General features: G+C 44.8%; 1 protein-coding gene and 1 pseudogene across 1 annotated transcript in view; both read left to right on the forward strand.

Moving 5' to 3' along the window:
• LOC115177933 (regulating synaptic membrane exocytosis protein 1-like) overlaps positions 1-11161 on the forward strand; it is a gene marked incomplete at its 3' end in the record, with an annotated part of 52996 nt that extends 41835 nt beyond the window's left edge. The window contains exons 3-6 of the mRNA XM_029738927.1: positions 611-622; positions 1343-1363; positions 9169-9473; positions 10681-11161. Of these exons, the coding sequence (XP_029594787.1) occupies positions 611-622; positions 1343-1363; positions 9169-9473; positions 10681-11161 (819 nt within the window). The remainder of the gene's footprint in view (positions 1-610; positions 623-1342; positions 1364-9168; positions 9474-10680) is intronic.
• Positions 11162-11237: 76 nt separating this feature from the next.
• Positions 11238-26940, forward strand: part of LOC115177794 (regulating synaptic membrane exocytosis protein 1-like) — a 43436-nt pseudogene continuing 27733 nt past the window's right edge.

The raw sequence follows: 26940 nt of genomic DNA on the forward strand, positions 1-26940 counted from the left end.
TAGTCATTTACAACATTAACAATGTCTACGCTGTATTTCTGATCAATTTGATGTTATTTTAATGGACACAAAAATTTGCTTTTCTTTCAAAAACAAGGACATTTCTAAGTGACCCCAAACTTTTGAATGGTAGTGTATATATTGTATTGTAAGCTAGACAGGAAGTTATATATAGGGTTGTGTAAGATGATGTATCATGTTGCTCTTCTTGTCCCCATTTCCTGTTCCTGCATGACACTGTGACACAAAGGTCATGTGTCATGCCGACGTCACATGACTGATATGTCGAGTCATGCATGTTTGCTGTTAAACTCCCTCTGTGTTTCACCACTGTTGCACATCTTACAGGTTGTATCACTGAATAAACTGTGTATTAAAAGTGTGTATTGTGGATTTTGCTCATGTGTATTAACAAACGTTTACACCATTCCCTCACTCCTTTTTTCTCTTTCTCTTTTTCCTCCCTCCCTTCTCATGTTCCATGAACCTATATTTGACCTCTGTCTCTGTCCACTCCTCCACTGCATCCCTCTATCCTTCCCTCTGCTTCCTCCACTCCCTCCCTTCCTTTTCACTTTCTCACTGCTTCCTGGACTACATGCCACTACAGGAGGACAAAGTGGTTAGCATCTTTTCTGTCCTCTCTACTGTACTGTGAATATAACCTATGTGTCCCTTTGAAAATCCCCCAATGGCTGCGTTCCAATCCCAAATTTTGACCCACTTCCCTCCTGCCCTGTAGACTTCCCCTTTTAAGTGGACTGAATTTGTGTGAGTGATATGGAATAAACTACTGTAGTCCTATGCCAAGCCTTTTTGCTGTAGGCAAGGTCGAGGTATATTCCTTTGTTACTAAAACCTAGCTCACACAAATCCAAGGGGGTGTCCACAAAGGCTGAAGTGAAGGGAGTAAGTTATCAGATTGGAACGCGGCCAAAGCGTTCAAATCCACCTATGGATTAATGACTTAAAGCGAACAGAATGATTCCCTGACAGTTCAGGCTAGCTTTTCTCTAATACTAAAAGGCTAGCCTTTATCCTTGGACTTCCACACACATACTGTATCTGTCTGTAGTCCAGATTCCAGACTCTGGGCATTGGCAGATACAGTTATAGGGACCATTTTGACTTGAGTAGAAATAAATACGATTAGATAATATCTCTGTTTATCACTATGGTATTTTACCATGGACTTCGCCAAGCACATCTGCCTGTAGTCCAGTCCACACTAATATGGACATTGGTAGTGCAGTAGTAGAGACTGTTTTATCTTCAGTAAGGATATCTGGGTAAAAACGTTGACTAATTCTGCATCCATTGTCTGTCTCTTCCTCTTGCAAAGTGTCTCATAGTGAAGGACAGGGTAAGGCCTGCTGGGTAATGGAGTTTTTGCATGGGTCACTATAACTGTAGTTATTTAATGTCACACCTCAGCTGCAATTTGGGAAGCGGGCGAGCATGAGCCATGCCTGGCTGTCTGGGTGGGCATTCCTAGACACCCCTGGATGGGCACCTCCCTTACACAACTCCTCTCTCTATGGCTGTAGGCATGGCTGTGCCAGGAGGAACTGGGTGTAATATACAAGATAGGGGGGAAATGGGGTACAAGGGCACAGGGTGTTTGTTGGGGGTACAAGGGCACAGGGTGTTTGTTGGCACGCAGAAGCACCTTATCTGACTATAAGACCCTTGTTGTGACTGCAGAGGGAATGTGCACACTTATGCCCGTGCATGCTTTACCTGCCTGTCTGTGATGAGCATACAGACCAGCCCCTGGCACAGGGAGATGGGAGGCCGAGGCTGGGTTCCAGTTTGTATACTTGCCACCTTCCCCTCTGTACTTGTCCACTCTAAGTAAGGAGAAAACAACCAAAAATCCTTTTGCTGGATTGGAGCTTTTAAAGCCAATTTTTGCTCTCAAGCATCCTATCTTTTCAGATTCGGATCTGAGGGGAAGTCGACAGGGGCAGAGGGGAAGGATGCAAGTCTTTGGATTGGACTCTGCGGCTGCTTAAGACAGTGGACTGCGGTCAGGGGTGGAGGGTCTAGGCTAGGGCCCATTCCTAGTCCCTCATAGCCCCTCGCCTCTCCCTGTCAGCGTTTGTCAGTGTTGTCTACGTTCAATATCAAGACTTCCACACCTTAGCCCAGCTAACAGACTTACACTGTCACTGTTACAGTACATGCCAAGCCTTTAAATCAAAGCCCCTGGATTCGTCCCTTTGTGTGTGTGTCTATGTGTGTGTGTGTCTATGTGTGTGTGTGTCTGTTTTATTATTTCTGTGTTAATTAACTGCAGTATATGGGTTGTCTATGTTTCCAACGGGTATTTCATTCAATTGTGGTGGATATGACTCATTCTCAGAGACACTGTTTGGTTAACATAAATCTTTGAATAATGTATATTCTATAGTGGAAATAAGGGTCAAATTACATTTATTTCATCATATTACGATACAATCACAGTTTAAATGTACGATTTACACAAATATAACAATTTATCATGTTATATTCTTCACAGACAAGAGACTAGTTGTCCTCGCGAGTCTAGTTGCTTTCACTTGTCTTGGTGTATTAATTGCAGAGTGTTTGTTTATGTGTGTTTAATGTCATCTCCAGATGGCTGCGAGAGAAAGAAAGAGAGCAAGAGAGAGAAAGAGAGCAAGAGAGAGAAAGAGAGCGATAGAGAGGGAATGAACGAATCAGAGCCAATCTGTCTCCTCTTTCTGTAGTGGAGACTCACATACACACACTAATGTACACAGACACAAATATGCAAACACCTCTTTACTGCTTGGACAAACCAGACGCACGCACAGACACACGCACTCACACCGGACACACACATACACACACACACCAACTCTCCCACTCCCACACTGCATCGAGCCGACACTGCACTTTTTTACAGGAAGAGAATGCACTTCATAATCTCTGTCAGGTTTCTCAGCATTGGATGACTAACCCAGCGGTCTGCCATAAAACATTACTGTAATGCCTTTTATAGAATAATAACGGTAACAGTAACTGTATTAGTGAACAGTTCCAGGATCAGTTTGGCGTTACAGAAAGGCCTATACAAACACAATGGGATAATAATACTAGAAGGGTTTCTGTTGTGTCCTTAGCAGTATTAGCTTTTATAGGGTAGAATGCCATTCAGTCTAACACTGAACTGTCTTGTAGTTTACGGGGCTCGGCTGCAGAAGGAAGCCAATACCTATTCCTAGTTGATCTATAGCCTTATTTACACAAATGGAGCATTATCGTGTTTTGTGGTCGTCTTTCTTCCTCGTCTGTAGGATTTAACATTCCCCGACGGATGGTAGTTTTCTGCCTGGCACCGCTGCCGCCCCATATGTCAATCTGTCGTTGGAGGCTGTACTGAGCTCGCTCACTGAACACTTTCCTATCCATTCCACCACCCCGGGCCTCCATCTATTCCACCCAGTTAAGGAAAAAGACGACGTTTACAGAATTCCCAGCTATTCCCGCCGCCGCCGCGCCCGCTGTTACTGTCGCTATCCCCACCTCCCCTGTTTTGGCAACAGAAACGGCTGGATAGAGTGTCTGAGATGGAGATGATGGAGGGGCGTGGGGTAGAAAAGAGCGTGTTGATTAATGACGGCTGTAAGATGTCGCCATTCGTCAAGTCGGTCTGCCTCGTCAGGTGGGTCGCTGGTACGAGGAAGGCGGTGGTTTGTTCGGCAACGCAGGTTGTGTGGGATTGAGGTTGTTCTAACGTTGGTTAAACGTTGTATTTTGGTTTTTGCCGTTAGTCTTTTTCAGTCAAACTTTTCTGACAGTGCCTGCCGCTGACGTGGCTCTCTGTACTCAATGATTTGGTTACCATGGTGAACTGTATTCTGTTAGGCAGGGTGAGACCTGTTAGAAATGGCATTGCTCATACTCACACACACACACACACACACACACACACACACACACACACACACACACACACACACACACACACACACACACACACACACACACACACACACACACTCCCATGCACGTCCAGGGGAAAAGCTTTCACACCCACTAACACACACACAGAGTCTTTGACACATGACGCTCCACAAGACGCAGTGCGATGAAGTGGAGGTAACACCACAGTGAGCTGCTTCTTGAGCGAGGCGTCAGATTGGCTGTCTGAGAGGTGGCCCTGCCATCACACGCTAACCATGCTTTAGCCGCAAGCAAGGAAGCCCTTCACATATTACATGTGTCACACAATAGGGTGGGGTTCCTAACACTGACCAATTAACTTGCATGATCACTGTTCCTCATGCAGGCCTGCGCACACACACACACACACACACACACACACACACACACACACACACACACACACACACACACACACACACACACACACACACACACACACACACACACACACACACACGTCACACAATCCAGGAACGTAGGGCCTAATCATTCCAGCTCAGGATTATTCTGTGTGTGTGTACGCGTGTGTGTATGTGTTTGCGTGTGCGTGTTTCTCTCCCACACAGAATACACCCAGGTTTTAGTGGCCTACATGTTGATATTGTGTATGTGCTATTCTCTCCTCTGCGTAGGTTTGAGACCATGTAAAACAAGGACAGAGGTGTGGCTTTAGAAAAAGAGATACATCAAATTAATGACATTTTATTTACTTTTAGATACCTTTAGGGTGGACAGTGTGTGTTTTGTCAAGTCGGTCTGCTGCGTCAAGCGGGTTAGCCGTACGAGGAAGGTGGTGGGTTGTTAGGCAACGCAGGATGTGTGGGATTGAGGTTATTGTAACGTTGGTTAAACGTTGTATTTTGGCTTTTGCGGTTTGTGTTTTTTCAGTCAAACTGTTTTGACAGTACCTGCCGCTGACATGGTTTAAAACTGTCATAAACATGACTTAAGACCTGTCAGTTGTTGTCGTGTCCTTTTATGACTAATCCGGTTCGAGTTGGCTGCAGGTGTGACTGGGTAGATATGTGTTGTGATTTAGGTTAGTCTTGTAGCCCATATGAGGCTCTTTAGTTTGTTTGAGGATGATGATATATTATGATGTCACAGAGAGCTCATAGGAAACCACACAGTTCTTTTAGCTCCCCACTTACTTGCTGTTCCCAGTCTTGGCATTGTTAGTACAATCTTTCTCTCTCTCTCTCTCTCTCTCTCTCTCTCTCTCTCTCTCTCTCTGTACTCAGTGACTTGGTTACCATGGTGAACTGAATTCTGTTAGGCAGGGTGAGATTGGTGCAGTAACACATTAGAAATGGCATTGCTCATACTCAAGACACACACACATTCGTTTTACTGTCATTGTGGAGACGAAACAGTTGATTTCCATTTAAAATTCTATTTTGGTCTGTGTTAGGAACCCCACCCTATTGTGTGACACATGTAATATGTGAAGGGCTTCCTTGCTTGCTGCTTAAGCATGGTTAGCGTGTGATGGCAGCCAATCAGACGGCTCGCTCAAGAAGCAGCCCACTGTGGTGTCACCTCCAGTTCATCGCACCGTGTCCTGTGGAGCGCCATTTGTCAGTGTGTGTGTGTGTGTGTGTGTGTGTGTGTGTGTGTGTGTGTGTGTGTGTGTGTGTGTGTGTGTGTGTGTGTGTGTGTGTGGACCGTATTTCCTTGTGTGCGTGCTGCTTGAATACGATCTCATTTAAGGATTACCCATCGGATTCATTTCTTTCGTCTTCCTCAACCATGAGAAAAAAAATCTCCCTGTTTACCGTGAAGTTAAACTGGACCTTTTTCCTTTGTCAGTTCTTTGCTATAGAGTCTAAAATGTTAACATTTCTTACCGTCCTCTTTGAGACACATGCAAATATTGACCGCATCCCTAGATGGATATTTGAAATGATGGCCTTAATACTGACACTATAGGCCTACCTAAAATATACTTTACATTCCTGGCCTGATAAAACGGGATTTCCCAGAATGCACTCTGAATGATTGATAATGATAATGATAATCACCAAACAGCTGAATAATTAAGGGGAGGGAGTATAAGGGATATGGTTTAGCGGTAGCATAGCCTACCGGCCTTGCGCACGGCTGCTATCTGAAACCGGCTGGTGGGTATTGTCCTGACTGATGATGATGTTGCGTAATGGTGAGGAGCTGAGGGGATTAGCTGTGGTCTACTCCAAACTAACCTGCCTGAGAACAGAGAGAGTGTGTGTGTGTGAGAGAGTGAGAGAGTGTGTGAGAGAGAGAGAGAGAGAGAGAGAGAGAGAGTATGTGTGTGAGTGAATGTAAGAGTGTGAGAGTGTGAGAGAGTGGGAGAGTGAGCGAGAAAGAGAGAGAGAGAGAGAGCATGTATGTGTGTGTGAGTGTGAGAGACTGAGAGAGTGAGAGAGAGAGAGAGAGAGAGAGGGAGAGATTGTATGTACTGTAGGTATGTGTGTATTAGAACAACTGAATGTGTGTGTGTGTGTCCAGCTCGACAGCTGTGGGCCACAGCTGCACACAGCTGATTTACTTTAGATTAGTGTGGCCTGGAGCCAAACAGAGGATTCAATCAGGGTACGCATGATGCGCGCCGGTTCGCTAAAAAGCTAACCGCTAAACGAACTGTCCATTCGACCAACCCTCCATCAAAGAGCATGTTTCACATTAGGTTGTGTTTTGGGATGCAAACAAAGACTTCTAAACGCTAATACAAGGAATAGTACTTTGGGATTATACACTGGAGTAGAGATAAATCTGTTTTTCTCTGCGTTGGGAGGGAGGCGATTTTCAGTAGCCATGGCTACATGTGAGTATGGAACCTTTCTTTAATGTTGCTGTTGTTCCATTCGGGGTTGTTGTTCGTAGGACCATCAAATAGCTGACTTGAGTTGACCAATGATTTCTACCAACAGTAGATCATTTTTATCTATTTATTATTATTAGGGTGGCAGGTAGCCTAGGGGTTAGAGTGTTGGACTTGTACCCGAAAGGTTGCGAGATCAAATCCCCGACCCGACAAGGTAAAACTCTGTCGTTCTGCCCTTGAACAAGGCAGTTAACCCACTGTTCCCAGGCTGTCATTGAAAATACGAATTTGTTCTTAACTGACTTGCCTGGTCAAATAATTTATTTTTATTTTATACTTTTGTGAACAGCAATCAGTAGATGCACCTGTATATCTGAGACTTGTCCTCTCAAATCATGGTCTTCCACAGTGTTATGTTCAGATCGTTGTCAATTTCCTAGCTTTCACTTCCGTCTTCTCTTCAGGGCCGATACTGTAACCAGTTATTGAATTAAGAATGTTCCTTTGGTACCTGGTGTGGAACGATAAATAGCTTTTGGTGGATGGTGGATATTCTAGCTGGCTTTCCTTGCTGGCCAGTTAATGTTCTGTACCATCATCCGCTGTGGGAGATTAACAGCCTTGTCCGCCATAGGCAACAGGCTACTGCTTTCTCCATGGTAACGACATCCCATCCATATCAAGCCTACTCTGTTTAACTAGATACTGCGTTCATATTGGATCACCTTTTATACATTTGTAGCCTTGTAGAATATGTTGAATTTCCTCAAGTGGTAACAGTATTATTACAAATTTGTGATATTTTCTGGGCTGTTTCCTTATCTCAATGTGTAAGTAAAATGCTGTGATATTTCACAGAGCGCATTTTAACCTACAGTGAGTGTACAAAACATTAAGAACAGCTTCCTAATATTGAGTTGCATCCTAACAGCCTCAATTCGTTGGACTCTCCAAGGTGTCAAAAGCATTCCACAGGGATGCTGGCCCATGTTGACTCCAATGCTTCCCACAGTTGTGTCAAGTTGGCTGGATGTCCTTTGGGTGGTGAACCATTCTTGATACACACGGGAAACTGTTGAGCGCATTGCAGTTTTTGTTACAAACCAGTGCGCCTGGTACCTACTACCACACCCCGTTCAAAGCACTTAAATCTTTTGTCTTGCCCATTCACCCTCTGAATGGCACACATACACAATCCATGTCTCAATTGTCTCAAGGCATACAAATCCTTCTCTAACTTGTCTCGTCCCCTTCATCTACACTTATTAAAGTGGATTTAACAAGTGACATCAATAAGGGATCATAGCTTTCTCCTGGATTCACCTGGTCAGTCTATGGCAAGGAAAGAGTTTTGTATACTGAGTGTATATTGGCATATCAGGCTACAGGCTAGGCCCAGTTTTCCATCGAAAATGGACATAGTGAAATGGTGCACTCTGTCTCCCGCCATATCTGCAACCATGTGGCCTTTCATTTTTAATCTGCAGCAACCTGTATGAGAAGGGAGGAAGAGGCTAAAGAGAGTGGAGGCTGGGGGAGGGAGGGGGGGGAGGGAGGGGGGAGCGTGGGGAGGGAGGGGGGAGCGTGGGGGGGGGGGGGGGGGAGCGTGGGGGGAGGGGGGGCGTGGGGGGGAGGGGGAGCGTGGGGGGAGCATGGGGGGGAGGGGGAGCGTGGGGAGGGAGGGGGGAGCGTGGGGGGGGGGGGGTACTAGGGTACTTTAAGAAACCTTGATCCCCTGTCTGACAGATGAGCTATCACCAATACTCAATCAGAGTCAAGAGACTAAAATAAAACATGAGAAAGAATATAACGCTGTGACTTGTACTTGCTTGTGTCTTACTAAGATCCTCTATCTGTCTGTGCCTGTTTGTAGTTCTGTCACCAGTCCTGCCCTTTCCTTGCCTGTATAACAATGACCTGTTGTCTGTCGAAAATACTCCAAGCTAAAATACTCCAAGCTAAAATACTCCAAGCTAAAAGACTCCAAGCTAAAATACTCCAAGCTAAAATACTCCAAGCTAAAATAGCTAAGCTAACATTTCTCTACCTCACGACTGAATCTGTTTTGCATATGGACTAGAGATGACCGTTCCCTAAAAAGTGGACTGCAATGGATATATGACAACATCTGCAACCCCACGAGTCTTCTGATGTTAACCTCATAGGAATAGAATTAGATGACTATAGTATTGAGGTATTGTATAGTACTATACATTCTCTGTCTAAGAGACAATGTTAGGGTCAATTCCATTTCAATTCAGTCAATTCAGGGTTTGCTTTTCAATTAAGAAAATAGGAATCGGGAAATGGAATTGACCATGCTCTCTTTCTCTCTATAGACACAGGCTACTACTGCATACTGTACATGTATGTAATAGCTAACTTCCTCCTCTCCTCCTTCACCCCTGTAGGTAATGTGGGTATGCAACCTGTGCCGTAAGCAACAGGAGATCCTCACCAAATCGGGAGAATGGTTTTCGGGGCCGGGGGCGAGGCAGATGAGCCTGGATGGCGGCCTGAACGCCCCGCCCACGGGGGGTGACACCCAACGGGGGGACAGGAAGCTACTCCGCTCCAGGTCCCAGGCCCCGCCCTCTTCCAGCGGTAACGCAGGGGCGGCGCCCGACGGAACGCCTCAGCCGCCAACGGTACCGGCCAAAGGAGCGTTGGACACCATGCCGGCGTCACGCGCTCGGAGCGAACCACCACGAGACAAGTAGGACATCGTCGACACAAACGCTCTAATCCCTAAAACACTTTCACCTGTCCTCTCACAATCCCTGCTTTCACCTCTCTGGCTGTAGAGGCTCAAACCAGAGTCTACGTCACTGTATTGGTTATCTAGGGGCCTGTTTTGATTGCTGATAGTACTTAGTATTGTTGTAAATGCCACTTTGTACAAGACTTTCTCTCATCCACTCTACTATTATCACCTCCCCTTAATCCCTTTGATTGTAGACACTTAAAGGAATAATCCACTCGAAAAGTATCTTTTGATCTTTTTTTTTTTTACTTCATAAGATGCGTTTTGTGGCAAGCTACAATTAGCTTTTTGAAAGTCCTCTATCTTGAAAACTTGATTGCTGACATGCAAAACATTTTGGGACTGTATCAGAGTCTAGGTATTAAGTATCTTGACCTGCGCCTCTTTTAGATGATATGGTAGTTTTTACATTGGGTCTTTTTTATTGTTGTACATCTGAGTCGTGTACAAGTTAGTCCTATTTAATATATTTGACTTTGTTGTGATTGGATGAATTAGGCTAATGCAGCATCTGTTTTGTCTAACACGGTCTTGTTGACACTGTCAGTTTACACATGTAGCCTCATTTGTCTCATTCAACATTGGACATACTTTGGTCATATTTTTTCCGCATTTGACAGGAACGCAAATCCTCTGATGTTGGGAGTGACCCATTTTCGGTGTGTGTTGTGGTATATGGGTTGCAGCACTTGATTTTTTAATCCCCACTGGATCAAAAAAAATAGCGCTGTCCAAGCTTAGCCAAAGCAGAAGCTGGGTTACATGTTTTATTCTTGAAAGGTCCATGATTAATATATTTTGTTTTGCTTCTAATGGGTGAGTCCGTTTAGGTCCGGCTTGAATGCATCACTCAAAATGCTGTCCCTATTCCACACTGTTGTTGGATGATCCATACCCAGGTTAACCATCAGTAGGAACATTTTCCCATGGAAATAGAATCTCATTTCAGTTCTGTACATATTCCTCTATTTTGAATTATTTCCCTGTCTTTATCATCATTGCTTTCATTCTACCAGTAATAACTGGTACTGACCATAATTTGTCCGGTATATCTGAGTAGGCTTTTTTGTTGTGTTACTACATGGTATTATGTTAACAAAACAACAAGTGTGTAATGTTATATCAATGTCCATTATGGTCACCCTTCTCTTCTCTTCAGGAAAAGACCTGTGTCCCTCCATGAGCAGAACGGTAAGCCCGGTGGTCTGGGTCGTGGTAGAGGAGGCCGGGGACCCCCGGGGAAGCTTCAGACCGTGGCCTCCCAGGAGGAGTTCTGTGGTCCTGGGGACATAGACTGGCGGGACGGCCGGCACCTGGAGAAGGTCCGCTCCCATGACTACCCCGACGGCGGCGACCAAGGAAATCGCCCCGACCTCCGGAGACGCCCCCCGGAGGAGGATGAGCTGGAGCGCAAGCGGCGCCAGGAGGAGGAGTTCCAGACGCGTTACCGCAGCGACCCCAACCTGGCGCGCTACCCGGTCAAGCCGCAGAAGGAGGAGCAGGAGATGCGCATGCACGCCAAGGTGTCGAAGGTGCGCCACGAGCGGCGCCACAGCAACAACGCCATCAATGAGGTGGGGCTGGAGGGCGGGGGAGGGAACATGGGGGATGTGCCTGAGAATCGTCTCCGGAGGGGCGGCGGTGGGGGTGGTGGAGAACCGGACCGCAAGGTGTCCTTGGAGAACCACCGCGCCTACTCCATGGACAGGACCGTGGGGGGTGGTGGGGGTGGTGGAATGGGGCAGGGACCCCAGGGAGGTCCCCCCCTCCTCAAACAGAACCAGAACCACGGACCCCTTCAACCATCCGGTGGTGGCCCACGAACGGGCCCCCATCCTGGTGCTCCTCACTCCCACCAAGGACCCCCCCCTCCAGCAGGCTGGGACCCCCCTAAGGGACCCCACCCCAGCCAGCTGGACCCCAACTCCCAGGCAGCCATGATGCACAAGGCTAGGAGGGAGAAGTCCGGGGACAGCCTGCTGCGGAAGAACTCCCAGAGCTCGGACCAGTCGGAGTCGCTGCGGCCGCCCCCACCCAGGCCCTACAAGAGCAAACGGGGCGTCAACAAGAGGCAGATGTCTATCAGCAGCTCAGAGGAGGAGGGCGCCTCCACGCCCGAGTACACCAGCTGTGAGGACGTGGACATGGAGAGCGTCAGTGAGAAAGGTCAGATTACTGCTCTCTCTCTCTCTGTTAGCTCTTCTCGTGTCAATATGATTGGTGATGCATTCAGATATTTTAACATTGGAAGAATGATCAAATCTGTTTTGAGTTGGTGTTATGGCTACCTGTATGGAGAGTGTCTGCAAGAAAGGTCTGAGTCTTCAGTTTTCTATCAGATCGAATCATCTATATTAGCTGGTTTTGTCTCAGTATTGTCGACATTGGTGGAATGATCAAACTTTCGTTAGAATTTATGGTTTTATGGTCACCTGTCAGGTGTCGCTACTAATGCAATATTCTTTCTTAACTATTTTGTTATTATCAAAATCGCTTTGCGCTAGGTTTCCATCAAAATAAAGAATTTAAATGTATATTTCAAACCTTACTGGGACTGTATCTCCCTGCCTATAATGTGCTATAGCCTTGACTCGGTACAACACTGTCATTCACCCACACCGCTGAAGCTAAACTCTATTGCTTCCCATCCTGGAACAGGACAGCTCTCTTTCATGTAGGAAACGTCCTGTGATTTAGGCCAGCAGATTTGGCAGAATTAGGTCAGTGGCTAGTGCGGCTAACGCTACGTAAAGCTTCCCCGCCAAACACCGGCTGCATCCTGCCGTTAACGGATAAGATATCATCGAGTTTGGGTGTCACCATTGTGGCCGGCCGCATGTTCAGTTTTGGCCTCTCGTTTGCTCACGCCGGCCTGCAACAGCTTTGCAATTCAATCTTCTAGACTAAATTAAGCTATGATATTTTAGCGGTTAGCGTGTCGAGGGAGGATGCCATGACGACGGTTGTCGTTTTGTTTATCTGTGTACTCATCTCACTCACCACTCACCACCACCACTGGTCGCTCCAGGCCAATCCCAATCCCAAATTAGATTATCAGATTAGGTTAACACATGGGAATAGGGTGTTTAATGGGGGCGACAGGCGGAGAAATAGTTAGAAAGTTAGGTGGCGTAGCTAGCAAGTGTTTAGCAGTGTTTACTTTAGGAGTACGCCAGTCCCAATCCAGCATGGGATTCACATTTGATGTTGTCCGCGGTAAACAAATTCAGAGACAGGACAAGGCTAAACGCTAAATGTAGCTATGTGACGTGTAACTCAGCTGTGAAAGCCTGGGTTCATGAGGACAATGTATGTCCAATGAATACTGCTTCATTCTATTCTTTTTGGATAAAGTATTGATGGCATAGATGGATATATGGTTGGTTAATCTAAAATCTTACAACGAGACAGTTCGGTCAACTTCCGTGTTGTTGTGTGTTTTTCATTTACAGTAAAACACTTGAACTGCTCCAAATTGTAAGCGTGGGTACAGATACACCCCAAACCTACTTTATATGCTATTTAGTAGACCTGCGAGACAGCTTTACTGTTGCAATCAAACCAGTCAAATGAGATGTAGTCTAATATCTTGTTGGGAGGTTAGCAGTTTGAATACGCTCCTGATGCAGGCTATATTTTGCAAAATTAACTAGGGCTTTTATAAAAGCTCAAGGAGGACACCTTTATGAAATTAAGAATCTATTTAAAGATGCATTTGGGATTGATTTAGGAGCTAAGAGTGTATTTTGGGATTGAATAAGGAGCTAAGAGTTCACTGTTTACAGTTAAAGGAGGGAGTGGAGATTCAGCCAGTCTGATTGGTTGGCTTCTTCAAAAGTGTCAAGTAATGGAAGATAATATAGTAAGGAGGAAATGACAGGAGAAATCAGACCTAAGGTTAATTTTAGTGTTTTAGATGCTAATTCTTCAGTGTGTTTTTAGACAGTGTGTGTTTGTGTGTGTAGGCCTATCCATCTGTGATGCCCTCCCGATGACCTCCTGATGACCTCCTTCAGGTCAAATCACATAATTAAATAGAGCACTATAATATACAGTATAATGTATATAATAACACTGTGATACATTGTTATGGATCACATACATCATAAACACATTATTCACAGAAGGGTTGTCAATTCCTGTCAGATTAGTGTAAAACCTGCAGCATTGATAGCTGACCTTACTACAGGGTCAGGGTCAAGTTAAATCTGAACCTGGATCAGCCTCTAACATTGACCAGATTTATCCCTGTCAATAGAAATAGATTCAGGATGAGAGGGGATAGTCTCCAAATTCTCTATGTTTTTGTAACTGTGACCATTTGATCTGAGTTTGTACAGGTACATACAGGAGACGTTGATTTTGAATAGCTAAACATTCATCATCGGTAGTTATTATTAGCCCGTTAGCACCCAGAAAAGAAGTGCTCCAGATCGTGTGATCTGATGTACAATATTCATCTGCTAAAAACAGAAAAAGGAACAGTCAGCACTCTGAATCGAGGAGTCAGCAGGAATGTTTTGAAGTAGTTCCCCCATTGCACTTTCAAATTTCAGATTGCGCTTTACATTTTTTAGATCTCACTTCCAAATCAGCAAACCGTTGCGTTCCACCCCTCAACTTTACCCCCTACATCCTCTCTCCTCTCCCTCCTCTCCTGACCACTTTCTTTCCCTTAGCTCTTTATACACACGTCTCTGATCAGTGTCCAAGCCTGGCTATGGTCCGTGCTGTAGGTTCAGAGACTTGTACTTATTTCTAAAGTCATACGCCAAAGTCCCCATCTAATTTAATCCTGCTATTCTGTTGATGTCATCCATTGAAGACTTAAAAGGGTGGATGAGGCCTTGAAGGAGGTATGAGACTTTGGAGGACGTGTGGGACTGGGTTGATGGGTAGAGCTGGTCTGGACTGAAGTGTGGCCATTCTCCGGTCTCTCTGTCTCACCACCATCTGTCAGTATGGCTGGAGAGTTGGGCGACAGACAGACATGGTCCCAGTTTGTCCCCTTGTCTCCTGGTGTGTTGGACTGAGTTGACGTAGTCTGACGGCGACTGAAACGGACTTTCTCGTTTTAGCTTGAACCTCTCTTTCTCTCTCTCTCCGTCTCTAACTCTCTCCTTCTCAAACTCTCTCTATCTTTCTGTTTATCTTATCTATCTGTCTCTCTCTCTCTCTTAATTCAATTTCAATTAATAGGCTTCATTGGCATGGGAAACATATGTTTACATTGCCAAAGCAAGTGAAATAGATAATAAACAAAAGTGAAATAAACAATAAAAAATGTACAGTAAACATTTCACCTACAAAAGTTCCAAAAGAATAAAGACATTTCAAATGTCATATTATGTCTATATACAGTGTTGTAACGGTGTGCAAATAGTTAAAGTACACAAGGGAAAATAAATAAACATAAATATAAGTTTCTTCTTCACTGGCTGCCTTTTTCTTGTGGCAACAGGTCACACATCTTGCTGCTGTGATGGCACACTGTGGTATTTCACCCAATAGATATGGGAGTTTATCAAAATTGGATTTGTTTTCAAATTCTTTGTGGGTCTGTGAAATCTGAGGGAAATATAGTATGTGTCTCTAATATGGTCATACATTTGGCAGGAGGTTAGGAAGTGCAGCTTCTACCTAATTCTGTGGGCAGTGTGCACATAGCCTGTCTTCTCTTGAGAGCCAGGTCTGCCTTCGGTGGCATTTCTCAATAGCAAGGCTATGCTCACTGAGTCTGTACATAGATTTCCTTCATTTTGGGTCAGTCACAGTGGTCAGGTATTCTGCCACTGTGTACTCACTGTATAGGGCCAAGTAGCATTCTAGTTTGCTCAGTTTTTTTGTAAAATCTTTCCAATGTGTAATAATGATCTTTTTGTTTTCTCATGATTTGATTGGGTCTAATTGTGTTTCTGTCCTGGGGCTCTGTGGTGTCTGTTTGTGTTTGTGAACACAGCCCCAGGGCTCTTCTCCAGGTTCATTTCTCTGTAGGTGATGGCTTTCTTATGGAAGGTTTGGGAATCACTTCCTTTTGGATGGTTGTAGAATTTAAAGGATCTTTTCTGAATTTGGATAATTAGCGTGTATCGGCCTAATTCTGCTCTGAATGCATTATTTGGTGTTTTACGTTGTACAAGGATATTATTTTTTCCAGAATTCTGCATGCAGAGTCCATCTAACTCTCTCTTTCTCTAACTCTCTTCATCACTTTCTGTTTATCTTATCTATCTGTCTCTCTCGATCTGCCTCTCTCGATCTCTCTCTTTCTCTGTCTTTCTCTCACTTTCTTTCTCTCTCTCTCTCTATCTCTCTCTCTCTCTCTCTCTCGCATTCTCTCTCTCTGTCTCTCTGTCTCTCTCTCTCTCTCTCTCTCTCTCTCCAGGTGATTGGGACTGCCATCCTCTGGATCCCGCTGTGTGGCATGTAAGTTTCAGGAGAAAGTGACAGATTTAGGTTTTGCTTAAGCTGACTCAACTCAGACTCACCACCCTAGGGCACGCACACACAGACACACACACACAAATGCACGCATAGACACACACACGCAGACACACACACACACACACACCCACATGCATGCACACACATTCTGCCCTATTAGTTTCATTCCCCGCAGTGTCTGCGTAAGTGTGTGGGCGTACTCTACCCACCATTCATTACTAAATATAGATTCTTACAACATTATAAACAGTCTAGTCTGGACATAATTGCTTGGAGTGTGAATTGATATAGTATGTGTTTATTGTGGATGGACAAGTCCCTCCTAGTTGGCCTGGGTGGGAGAGTTGTCCTCACAAGGGATGCAGAGACTCTCTGTCTTTTTCTTTCTCTCCCTAACTTGTTTTACCTTTCTTACCCTTGCTCCTCTCCCTCTCTGTCACTACCTATATCCCCTCTCTACCACACCCCCCTCTCCGTCTCTCCCTCTTTGCCTCTCTCTCTGTCTGATGGAATGAAATCTCCCCCTCTCCCCTACTCCCCCTCTACAGCATCCAGTGACATGGCAGCCGTCCAAGGAGGGTGACCACTTAATCGGACGCATCACTCTGAGCAAAAGGTTGGCCATGCCCCGCGAGGCAGGCTCCTTACTAGGGCTAAAGGTAAGAGGGAATCACTAGCAGCATCCCTTTCAATTGCTATAGTATTACCACATTAACCGCTGTATATTGTGTACTGAGACCGTTGGGTGTAGGACATCAGAGCCCCAGACTCAGATGTGTGACGGTGTACTGTTAAAGGATGTGTATGATAAAGGAAGTATGGGAAAACTACCACACTAACCACTGTGTATCCCTGTGTACTGAGCCCACCCGGGTCTCTAACATCTGACCTCCACATTAGGCAGCCTCGCGGTTAAGAGCGTTGGGCCAGTAACCGAAAGGTTGCTGGTTTGAATCCCCGAACCAACTAGGTGTTGGAAAAAATCTGTTGATGTGCCCTGGCGCAAGGCACTTAACTCTAAATGCTCCTGTAAGTTGATCTGGATAAGTGTCTGCTAAATGACTCAAATATAAGTGATGCTAGTGTACTATCCACAGAAGTATATAATAAGGGAAACTATGGGGACGTACTGTAGATTTGTACTCGGCTGGGACGGTATCCAGATTGTCATATCTTCATTCTGACCTTGTACCTTCCCAGGATATTCGGTGATACTGGCACTGAACACAAGGGGCTGTGTTTTAATTACACTGTTATCTCTATGTACTGAGCTCTTGGTCTTGTGTCTGAACTGCCCTTGTTCTGTTTCCCTTCTAGGTTGTGGGTGGGAAGATGACAGAGACAGGGAGACTGGGGGCCTTCATCACCAAAGTCAAGAAAGGAAGTCTGGCGGATATTGTTGGCCACCTACGAGCTGGTAAGCAACATAGAAAAAACATTCAGGCATTCAGGGTTATCTGCTGGAGAAGTGTTGCACATCAGTCTAGTACCTCTGTGAGATTGTCTGTGTGTTCTTTTTGAGCTGCGAAAATCTCCAATTTCTACCTGAACACTGTTTGTGTTGTGAACAGAGGTTGTTCAGTAAAGCTCCAGGCTAGGTTGAAAGAATAGAGGTTAAGACAACGTAATAATTCCATGCGCCAGCGTTAGAAAATAAACACATTCATTTGACCAGCGCTGTTGCTGATTCTACAGAATCAGCTTTGAAAACGTTACCAGCGGTCGGGACATCAAGTAATAAAGTGGCTGTAGATCATTTTAAAAACATTTAAATGAATAGAATGACAGTAAAACAATTATTCTTTAGTTGGCTGAGTACACTACGATTGTTTATTTTCCACTTTGGTGGTGAACTTTCTGTACCGGTAACATTCACTTCTAGTCATTTTCACTCCGGCGCTGGTCCAATGATTTGGTTTATTTTCTAACACTTCTGCATGGAATTATTACATTATCTTAACCTTTGTTATCTTTAACCTAGGCTCCATGCTTACCCATGAATCAGCTGTTTTAATGTCGGCCATCTTGTTTCCTGTTTTCTAGGTGATGAGGTACTGCAGTGGAACGGGAAGTCGTTGCCGGGAGCAACCAAGAAGGAAGTGTACAACATCATTCTGGAATCCAAGGCGGAGCCTCAAGTGGAAATAGTCGTCTCAAGGCCTATTGGGTAAGACTGACTTCCTGTGTGAAATGCTAAATTCCCATTTTTGGAATCGTTGTGCGATACACTGCAACTATTTTGGACTATTATTACTATATTGCGACTTTTGTGTGCCCTTTTCTGACTATTTCTAATTTTGAAGTGAAATGTTGACGGCCATTGTCTTCTTTACCTAAAAGATCTATCCACCGCATCATTTCCAATAACTTCTTGAGAAAGGTGTATAGAGCGTATCAGTAAGTACATACGTATTGTGGACATAGTGACCGCTATGTCGTACGGTAGTCCTTCCCTGAGGCCTAACCCTGATGTAACCCCTAACATCCTAGACCTTAGAGAAAGCCTTATAAGGCAAGTTCCCTCTCTTCTCTCAACCCATACGTCTCTCCCATGTGTGGGTATGAACTACCGCTCTCTAACCCAACACCCAGTTTGTGTACGTGTCTGTGTTTTTCCTTTTCGATACAAACAAACATACGATTGAGGTATTGTATGTGCTGGTACTCTGTATCGAATGGGGATCGGTGATGGCTGTTGGTCAGGGACTATTGCAGAGGTCTGTGCAGATGTTTGATGTAATCTTCCTCCCATCTTACAGAGACATACCAAGAATTCCAGAAACATCACATCCTCCTTTAGAATCGAGTAAGTGTCAACAAAGCTTTGGTTTTCCTTGATGAACAATACGGCATAGTTAATTGGTGTTAATATACAGTACTGTCTACCCACTGAGTTGTTTGAGTCTTTCACATCCTGGTTCTTTCCCCTGGCAGCGGGCTCCAGTTCCTTTGAGTCTCAGAAGATGGAGCGTCCCTCCATATCGGTCATGTCCCCCACCAGCCCTGCTACCCTCAGAGCCCTCCCTGTCATCCTGCCTGGACAGCTCTCTGTGAGTACTGGATATATGCTGGATCTACACTGGACTATACTGGACAATTATTGGACTGTACTGGACTGTAATGGACTTGAATGCACTATACTGGGCTGTACTGGACTGTAATGGACTATACTGGACTGCACTGGCTCTATACTGGACTTTATTGAACTGTACTGGATCTACACTGGACTGTACTGGACTACACTGGACTGTACTGGACTGTACTGGACTACACTGGACTGTACTGTACTGGACTATACTGGACTGTACTGGACGTACTGGATCTACACTGGACTGTACTGGTCTTGACTGGATCTATACTAGACTATACTGGACTATACTGGATCTACACTGGACTATACTGGACTGTACTGGACTATACTGGACTATACTGGACTATACTGAATCTACACTGGACTGTACTGGATCTACACTGGACTGTACTGGACTTGACTGGACTGTACTGGATCTATACTGGATCTACACTGGATCTATACTGGACTATACTGGACTATACTGGATCGTACTGGACTATACTGGACTATACTGAATCTACACTGGACTATACTGGATCTACACTGGACTATACTGGACTATACTGGATCTACACTGGACTGTACTGGACTTGACTGGACTATACTGGATCTATACTGGATCTACACTGGACTGGACTGTACTGGACTATACTGGATCTATACTGGATCTATACTGGACTGTACTGGACTATACTGGACTTGATTGGACCTGATTGGACTGTACAGGACTGTACTGGACTATACTGGACTGTACTGGACTATACTGGACTGTACTGGATCTACACTGGACTATACTGGACTGTACTGGATCTACACTGGACTGTACTGGACTATACTGGACTGTACTGGACTATACTGGATCTACACTGGACTGTACTGGACCATACTGGACTGTACTGGACTATACTGGATCTACACTGGACTGTACTGGACTTTACTGGACTATACTGGACTGTACTGGACTATACTGAACTATACTGGACTGTACTGGACTGTACTGGACTATACTGGATCTATACTGGACTGTACTGGACTATACTGGACTATACTGGACTATACTGTATCTACACAGGACTGTACTGGACTATACTGGATCTACACTGGACTGTACTGGATCTACACTGGACTATACTGGACTGTACTGGACTATACTGGACTTGACAGGACTATACTGTACTAGACTGTACTGGGTCTACACTGGACTATACTGGATCTACACTGGACTGTACTGGATCTACACTGGACTATACTGGATCTACACTGGACTGTACTGGATCTACACTGGACTGTACTGGATCTACACTGGACTATACTGGATCTACACTGGACTGTACTGGATCTACACTGGACTATACTGGATCTACACTGGACTGTACTGGATCTACACCGGACTATACTGGACTGTACTGGGGGGGCTGGATACATGGATGTATGTATGGACGGGCGGACGGATTTACGAACAAACAGCCAGACAGATTGATAGATGGTCTATAATGCACTTTTCACAATGTCCTGTGTAATCCACAACCAATGGTCTACTCTAACTGGATTCATTCAGTCACATTAATCTCTTCCCATGATGTTGTTCCTAGGTAAAGCTGTGGTATGACAAAGTGGGCCATCAACTGATCGTCAACGTCCTTCAAGCCATAGACCTACCCCCCCCGACCGGACGGGCGACCCAGGAACCCCTACGTCAAGATGTACTTCCTCCCTGACCGAAGGTAAACCGCTCTCATATTACTAGGGTTAACGTTAAGTACTTCTTATACCTGTGTAAACACACAGTAATTACTGAAGTATATTACCAGTACAGGGGTTCAACATTGTACATAAACTGATCGTTTTTTTATGTAACAGTAACCAATATACCTTAAACACACTGTCAACACGTTCTCTTCTGATTTGCTTCCTGTCTATGTAGTTTTCTGTTATATTTCACCATCCTCATAGGGTGTCACAGACCCTTATATGGGGACAGTATGTGACAGATACATACATGACTCGCTGACTTCCTTTGACTCTCCTTCTAAGGTTCGTCTTCCCTCTCCTAACATTCCTCTGCCTTCTCCCCTGTCATGTTCCCAGTGATAAGAGCAAGCGCAGGACCAAGACGGTAAAGAAGAGCGCTGGGCCCAAGTGGAACCAGACGTTCCTGTACTCCCACGTTCACCGCAGGGACTTCAGAGAACGCATGCTGGAGATCACTGTCTGGGACCAACCTAGAATACAGGAGGAGGAGAGTGACTTCCTGGGAGAGGTAAGATACACACACACACACACACACACACACACACACACACACACACACTGTTTATAGTACATGTGAATTATATCTTCATTTGTGTGTAAATTATTACTGTTGTCATTTTTTATTCATAGATATTATATTTGTGTGTAAATTATTAATGTTCTGGATAAGATCTCTTTGATAATTTCTTTAAACAATAAAAGCTAATTTATCAACATTTGTGAAAATGAATATGTAGCGTTTTGAAATGAAACTCTTCATAAACATACAGTATACACAGAAAACAACACACACACACATTCATTTGCACGTATCCACACACATTTGCAAACTCAAACATGCACAGAGAACCACAGACGGACGCCATCATGTCCTCTATGCTGACGTTGTCTTGTTCTGTATGTCTCTCACTTTCTCTCCTCCTCCTTCTCTCCTCTCTTCCCTCTCACTCCTAGATCCTGATAGAGCTGGAGACTGCCCTGCTGGACGACGTTCCTCACTGGTATAAACTCCAGACCCACGACGTGTCCTCTCTACCTCTGCCCCAGCCATCCCCTTACCTCCCGCGCAGACACGCCTCTCACGACAGCCCCAGCAAGAAACTACAGAGTAAGTCTTGGTGTGTGTGTGTGTGTGTGTGTGTGTGTGTGTGTGTGAGAGAGAGAAAGCGAGAGAGTGTGTGTGCTTGCATGCATGCGTGCGTTTGTGTGTGTATGTGTGTACAGTATATACATTATGTGTGTGTGTGTGTGTGTGTGTGTGTGCGTGCGTGTGTGTGATGTATTGACACTGACCTCGGTATACAGATTCTCCCTGCTACAGTATGCCAAGATGAACTTCCTATGAACTTGTCTCCTGTGTGTGCGAGATCGATCGCAACTGCCATGGAAATTCTCAACCCTTCTGTGTGTAAACTCTCTACCCTACTGCGTGTAAACCCTCTACCCTACTGTGTGTGTGTAACCCTACCTTGTGTGTGTGTGTGTGCGTGTCTATCCACCGTTGTGCAGGGTCCCATCGCATCATTGACACAGAGTTTGATGATACAGGTATAGCGGTAGTATCTGAAGGTGGGTGGGGGGGCATGGTTACTGTTACCCAGCTTCAAGTAGTGAGAGTCCAGCACTGGAGGAGAGAGGTGCGTACGCTTTCTAGCTCCCCTCATACCCCGGCCTATCAGGCCTCTCTAACCACGGGCTACTTAATTTGATCCCAACTGACAACCTCAGAGATGTTTTACATCGGGGAAAAACGTCATTGGTTCCCAATTTGACCCGTCACTTTGGATTTAACTCTGATTTAAAACAGGCAGGGGTACTTCTACCAGCCCTTTGTAATACCAACGTATACTACAATGATACTATGGTATTGCTACAATTCTATTATAGTATGTGTTCTGCCATGATACTGTACACAGCCTTTGTCCTCCTCTGCCGGACCGTAGTAATGCAGCTTGTAGAGAAGATCCACTGGGAGCACTGAGTGCATGGAGCTATAGAGCCGTGATGTCGCTGTCCATTCCACTGACGCTGTCACCTGCATGTCTGGTAGTAGAGCCTGAAGTAGTGGTGACTCCGTACAAGGATACGGTGTATAAACCAGTGCCTGATTCACACCATAGGGCCAACGTGAACTGTGCTGTCCCGGCTCGGCTATTTCAAAAAGGCTACAAGGCTACTTAGCCTGGGTGCCAGACAGTTTCTGCCTTAGTCTGGTTGCCGTTGCAAGCTGGCAATGGGGTAACTTTGTGGAATGCAGAAACAGTCCGGTACACAAGTTAGTTCAATACCTGGTGTAACTATCCAATGCAACTCTTCAAATGTAACATAAAAATGTCCAGTGTAAAATACCACACTATGATGTGCTACAGTTTGCAGTCTGTATCATTTGTCCTCTCAGCTCCCTCACGTGGCATGGGTTTGATTAGACTAGAGCTGCTATGGGCAACTGTATTAATAGAAGCTGAGCACCAGCATGATCTCTGTAGTTTTGGAAAAACCAAGCGTTCACCTGAAGGCGTAGTGAATGTTGAGAGGCGGCGCTCAACACTGACACATTTTGTCAGCAGGTAACATGCTACGACTTCTGATTCCTCCTCCTTATGTGTGTAGGTGCAGAGCGTAACTCGAGGGAGAGGGAGAGGAACAGCACCCTGACTGTCCCAGAGCAGCAGAGACTGGCCCAGCACCGCTCCAGATCTGTGTCCCCTCACCGCGAGGACATAACAAGGGCCCGCTCCCGCCCTGCACACGTCCCCATGCAGAGGTAGCTGCAGTTTCTGTACCACACAGTTATACCTAAACTAGTCTCGCGTAGCCATACATCAGAATCACTTGGTTGTCACGCTGCCTGGTTCTCGACGAGACTACACCCACACACATCTGCATTGTTTCTCTCTCTCTCTCTCTCTCTCTCTCTCTATTTCTCTTTCTCTCTCTTTTTTCTATTTCTCTCTCTTTCTCTCGCTCTCTCTTTCTCTCTTTATTCTCTCTTTCCCTTTCTCTCTCTCACTCGCTCCCTCTCTCTCTCTCTCTCTCTCTCTCTTTTGTTCTCTTTTTTCTCTCTTTCTTTCTCTTTCTTTCTCTCTCTCTTTCTCTCTCACTCTCTCTTTCTCTCTTTTTCTTTCTTTCTCTCTCTCACTCTCGCTCGATCTCTTTCTCTCTCTCTCTCTCTCTCTCTCTCTTTCTCTCTATTTCTATAGAGTGGCTTGTGAAAGTATTCACCCGCATTGGCGTTTTTCCTATTTTGTTGCCTTAAAACCTGGAATTAAAATACATTTTTTTGGGGGGGGGTTGTATCATTGGATTTACACAACACGCCTACCACTTTGAAGATGCAAAATATTTTTTTATTGTGAAACAAACAAGAAATAAGACAAAAAAACTGAAAACTTGAGCGTGCATAACTATTCACCCCCCCAAAGTCAATACTTTGTAGAGCCACCTTTTGCAGCAATTACAGCTGCAAGTCTCTTGGGATATGTCTCTATAAGCTTGGCACATCTAGCCACTGGGATTTTTGCCCATTCTTCAAGGCAAAACTGCTCCAGCTCCTTCAAGTTGGATGGGTTCCTGCTGGTGTACAGCAATCTTTAAGTCATACCACCGATTCTCAATTGGATTGAGGTCTGGGCTATGACTACACTATTCCAAGACATTTAAATGTTTCTCCTTAAACCCCTCATGTGTTGCTTTAGCAGTATGCTTAGGGTCATTGTCCTGCTGGAAGGTGAACCTCCGTCCCAGTCTCAAATCTCTGGAAGACTGAAACAGGTTTCCCTCAAGAATTTCCCTGTATTTAGAACCATCCATCATTCCTTCAATTCTGACCAGTTTCCCTGTCCCTGCTGATGAAAAACATCCCCACAGCATGATGCTGCCACCACCATGCTTCACTGCGGGGATGGTGTTCTCGGGGTGATGAGAGGTGTTGGGTTTGCACCAGACATAGCGTTTTCCTTGACAGCCAAAAAGCAACATTTTTGTCTCATCTGACCAGAGTACCTTCTTCCATATGTTTGGGGAGTCTCCCACATGCCTTTTGACGAACACCAAACAGTGTTAGCTTATTTTGTTTTTTTTAAGCAATGGCTTTTTTCTGGCCGCTCTTCCGTAAAGCCCAGCTCTGTGAGTATACGGCTTAAAGTGGTCCTATGGACAGATACTCCAATCTCCGCTGTGGAGCTTTGCAGCTCCTTCAGGGTTATCTTTGGTCTCTTTGTTGCCTCTCGGATTAATGCCCTCCTTGCCTGGTCTGTGAGTTTTGGTGGGCGGCCCTCTTTTGGCAGGTTTGTTGTGGTGCCATATTCTTTCCATTTTTAATCATGTATTTAATGGTGGTCCGAGGGATGTTCAAAGTTTCGGATATTATTTGTTATTTTATAACCCAACCCTGATCTGTACTTCTCCACAACTTTGTCCCTGGCCTGTTTGGAGAGCTCCTTGGTCTTCATGGTGCCGCTTGCTTGGTGGTGCCCCTTGCTTAGTGGTGTTGCAGACTCTGGGGCCTTTCAAAACAGGTGTATATATACTGACATCATGTGACAGATCATGATCTGCACACAGGTGGACTTTATTTAATTGATTTATGTGACTTCTGAAGGTAATTGGTTGCACCAGATCTTATTTAGGGGCTTCATAGCAAAGGGGGTGAATACATATGCACGCACCACTTTTCCGTTTAGAATGTTTTAGAATTTTTTGAAACTTTTTTTTTAACTTTACCAATTTGGACTATTTTGTGTATGTCCATTACATGAATCCAAATAAAAATCAATTTAAATTACAGGTTGTAATGGAACAAAATAGGAAAAATGCCAAGGGGTGAATACTTTTGCAATGCACTGAATATATACAGTACCAGTTTGGACACAGCTACTCATTCAAAGGTTTTTCTTTATTTATACTATTTTCTACATTGTAGAATAATAGTGAAGACATCAAAACTATGAAATAACACATATGGAATCATGTTGTAACCAAAAAAGTGTTAAACAAATCAAAATATATTTTACATTTGATATTCTTCAAAGTAGCCACCCATTGCCTTGATGACAGCTTTACACACTCTTGGCATTCTCTCAACCAGCTTCATGAGGTAATCACCTGGAATCCATTTCAATTAACAGGTGTGCCTTGTTAAAAGTTATCTTGTGGAATTTCTTTCCTTCTAAATGCATTTGATCCAATCAGTTGTGTTGTGACAAGGTAGCGGTGGTATACAGAAGATAGCCCTATTTGGTAAAATGCCAAGTCCATATTATGTCAAGAACAGCTCAAATAAGCAAAGAGAAAGGACAGTTCATTACTTTAAGACATGAAGGTCAGTCAATCTGGAAAAACCATCAAGCGCTATGATGAAACTGGCTCTCATGAGGACCGCCACAGGAAAGGAAGACCCAGAGTTACCTCTGCTGCAGAGGATAAGTTCATTAGAGTTACCAGCCTCAGAAATTGCAGTTCAAATAAATGCTTCACCGAGTTCAAGTAACAGACACATCTCAACATGAACTGTTCAGAGGAGATTGTGTGAATCAGGCCTTCATGGTCGAATTGCTGCAAAGAAACCACTACTAAAGGACACCAATAAGAAGAAGGGACTTGCTTGGGCCAAGAAACACGAGCAATGGACATTAGACCGGTGGAAATCTGTCCTTTGGTCTGATGAGTCCAAAATTCAGACATTTGATTCCAACCGCCGTGTTTTTGTGAGACGCAGAGTAGGTGAACGGATGATCTCTGCTTGTTTGGTTCCCACGTGAAGCATGGAGGAGGAGGTGTGATGGTGTGGGGATGCTTTGCTGGTGACACTGTCAGTGATTTATTTAGAATTCAAGGCACACTTAACCAGCATGGCTACCACAGTATTCTGCAGTGATACGCCATCCCATCTGGTTTATGCTTAGTGGGACTATCATTTGTTTTTCAACAGTACAATGACCCAATACACCTCCAGGCTGTGTAAGGGCTATTTGACCAAGAAGGAGAGTGATGGAGTGCTGCATCAGATGACCTGGCCTCCACAATCACCCGACCTCAACCCAAATTAGATGGTTTGGGATGAGTTGGACCACAGAGTGAAGAAAAAGCAGCCAACAAGTGCTCAGCATATGTGCGAACTCCGTCAAGACTGTTGGAAAAGCATTCCTCATG

Source organism: Salmo trutta, chromosome 38 (assembly GCF_901001165.1).
Source record: "Salmo trutta chromosome 38, fSalTru1.1, whole genome shotgun sequence".
NCBI classification, from domain to species: Eukaryota; Metazoa; Chordata; class Actinopteri; order Salmoniformes; family Salmonidae; genus Salmo; species Salmo trutta.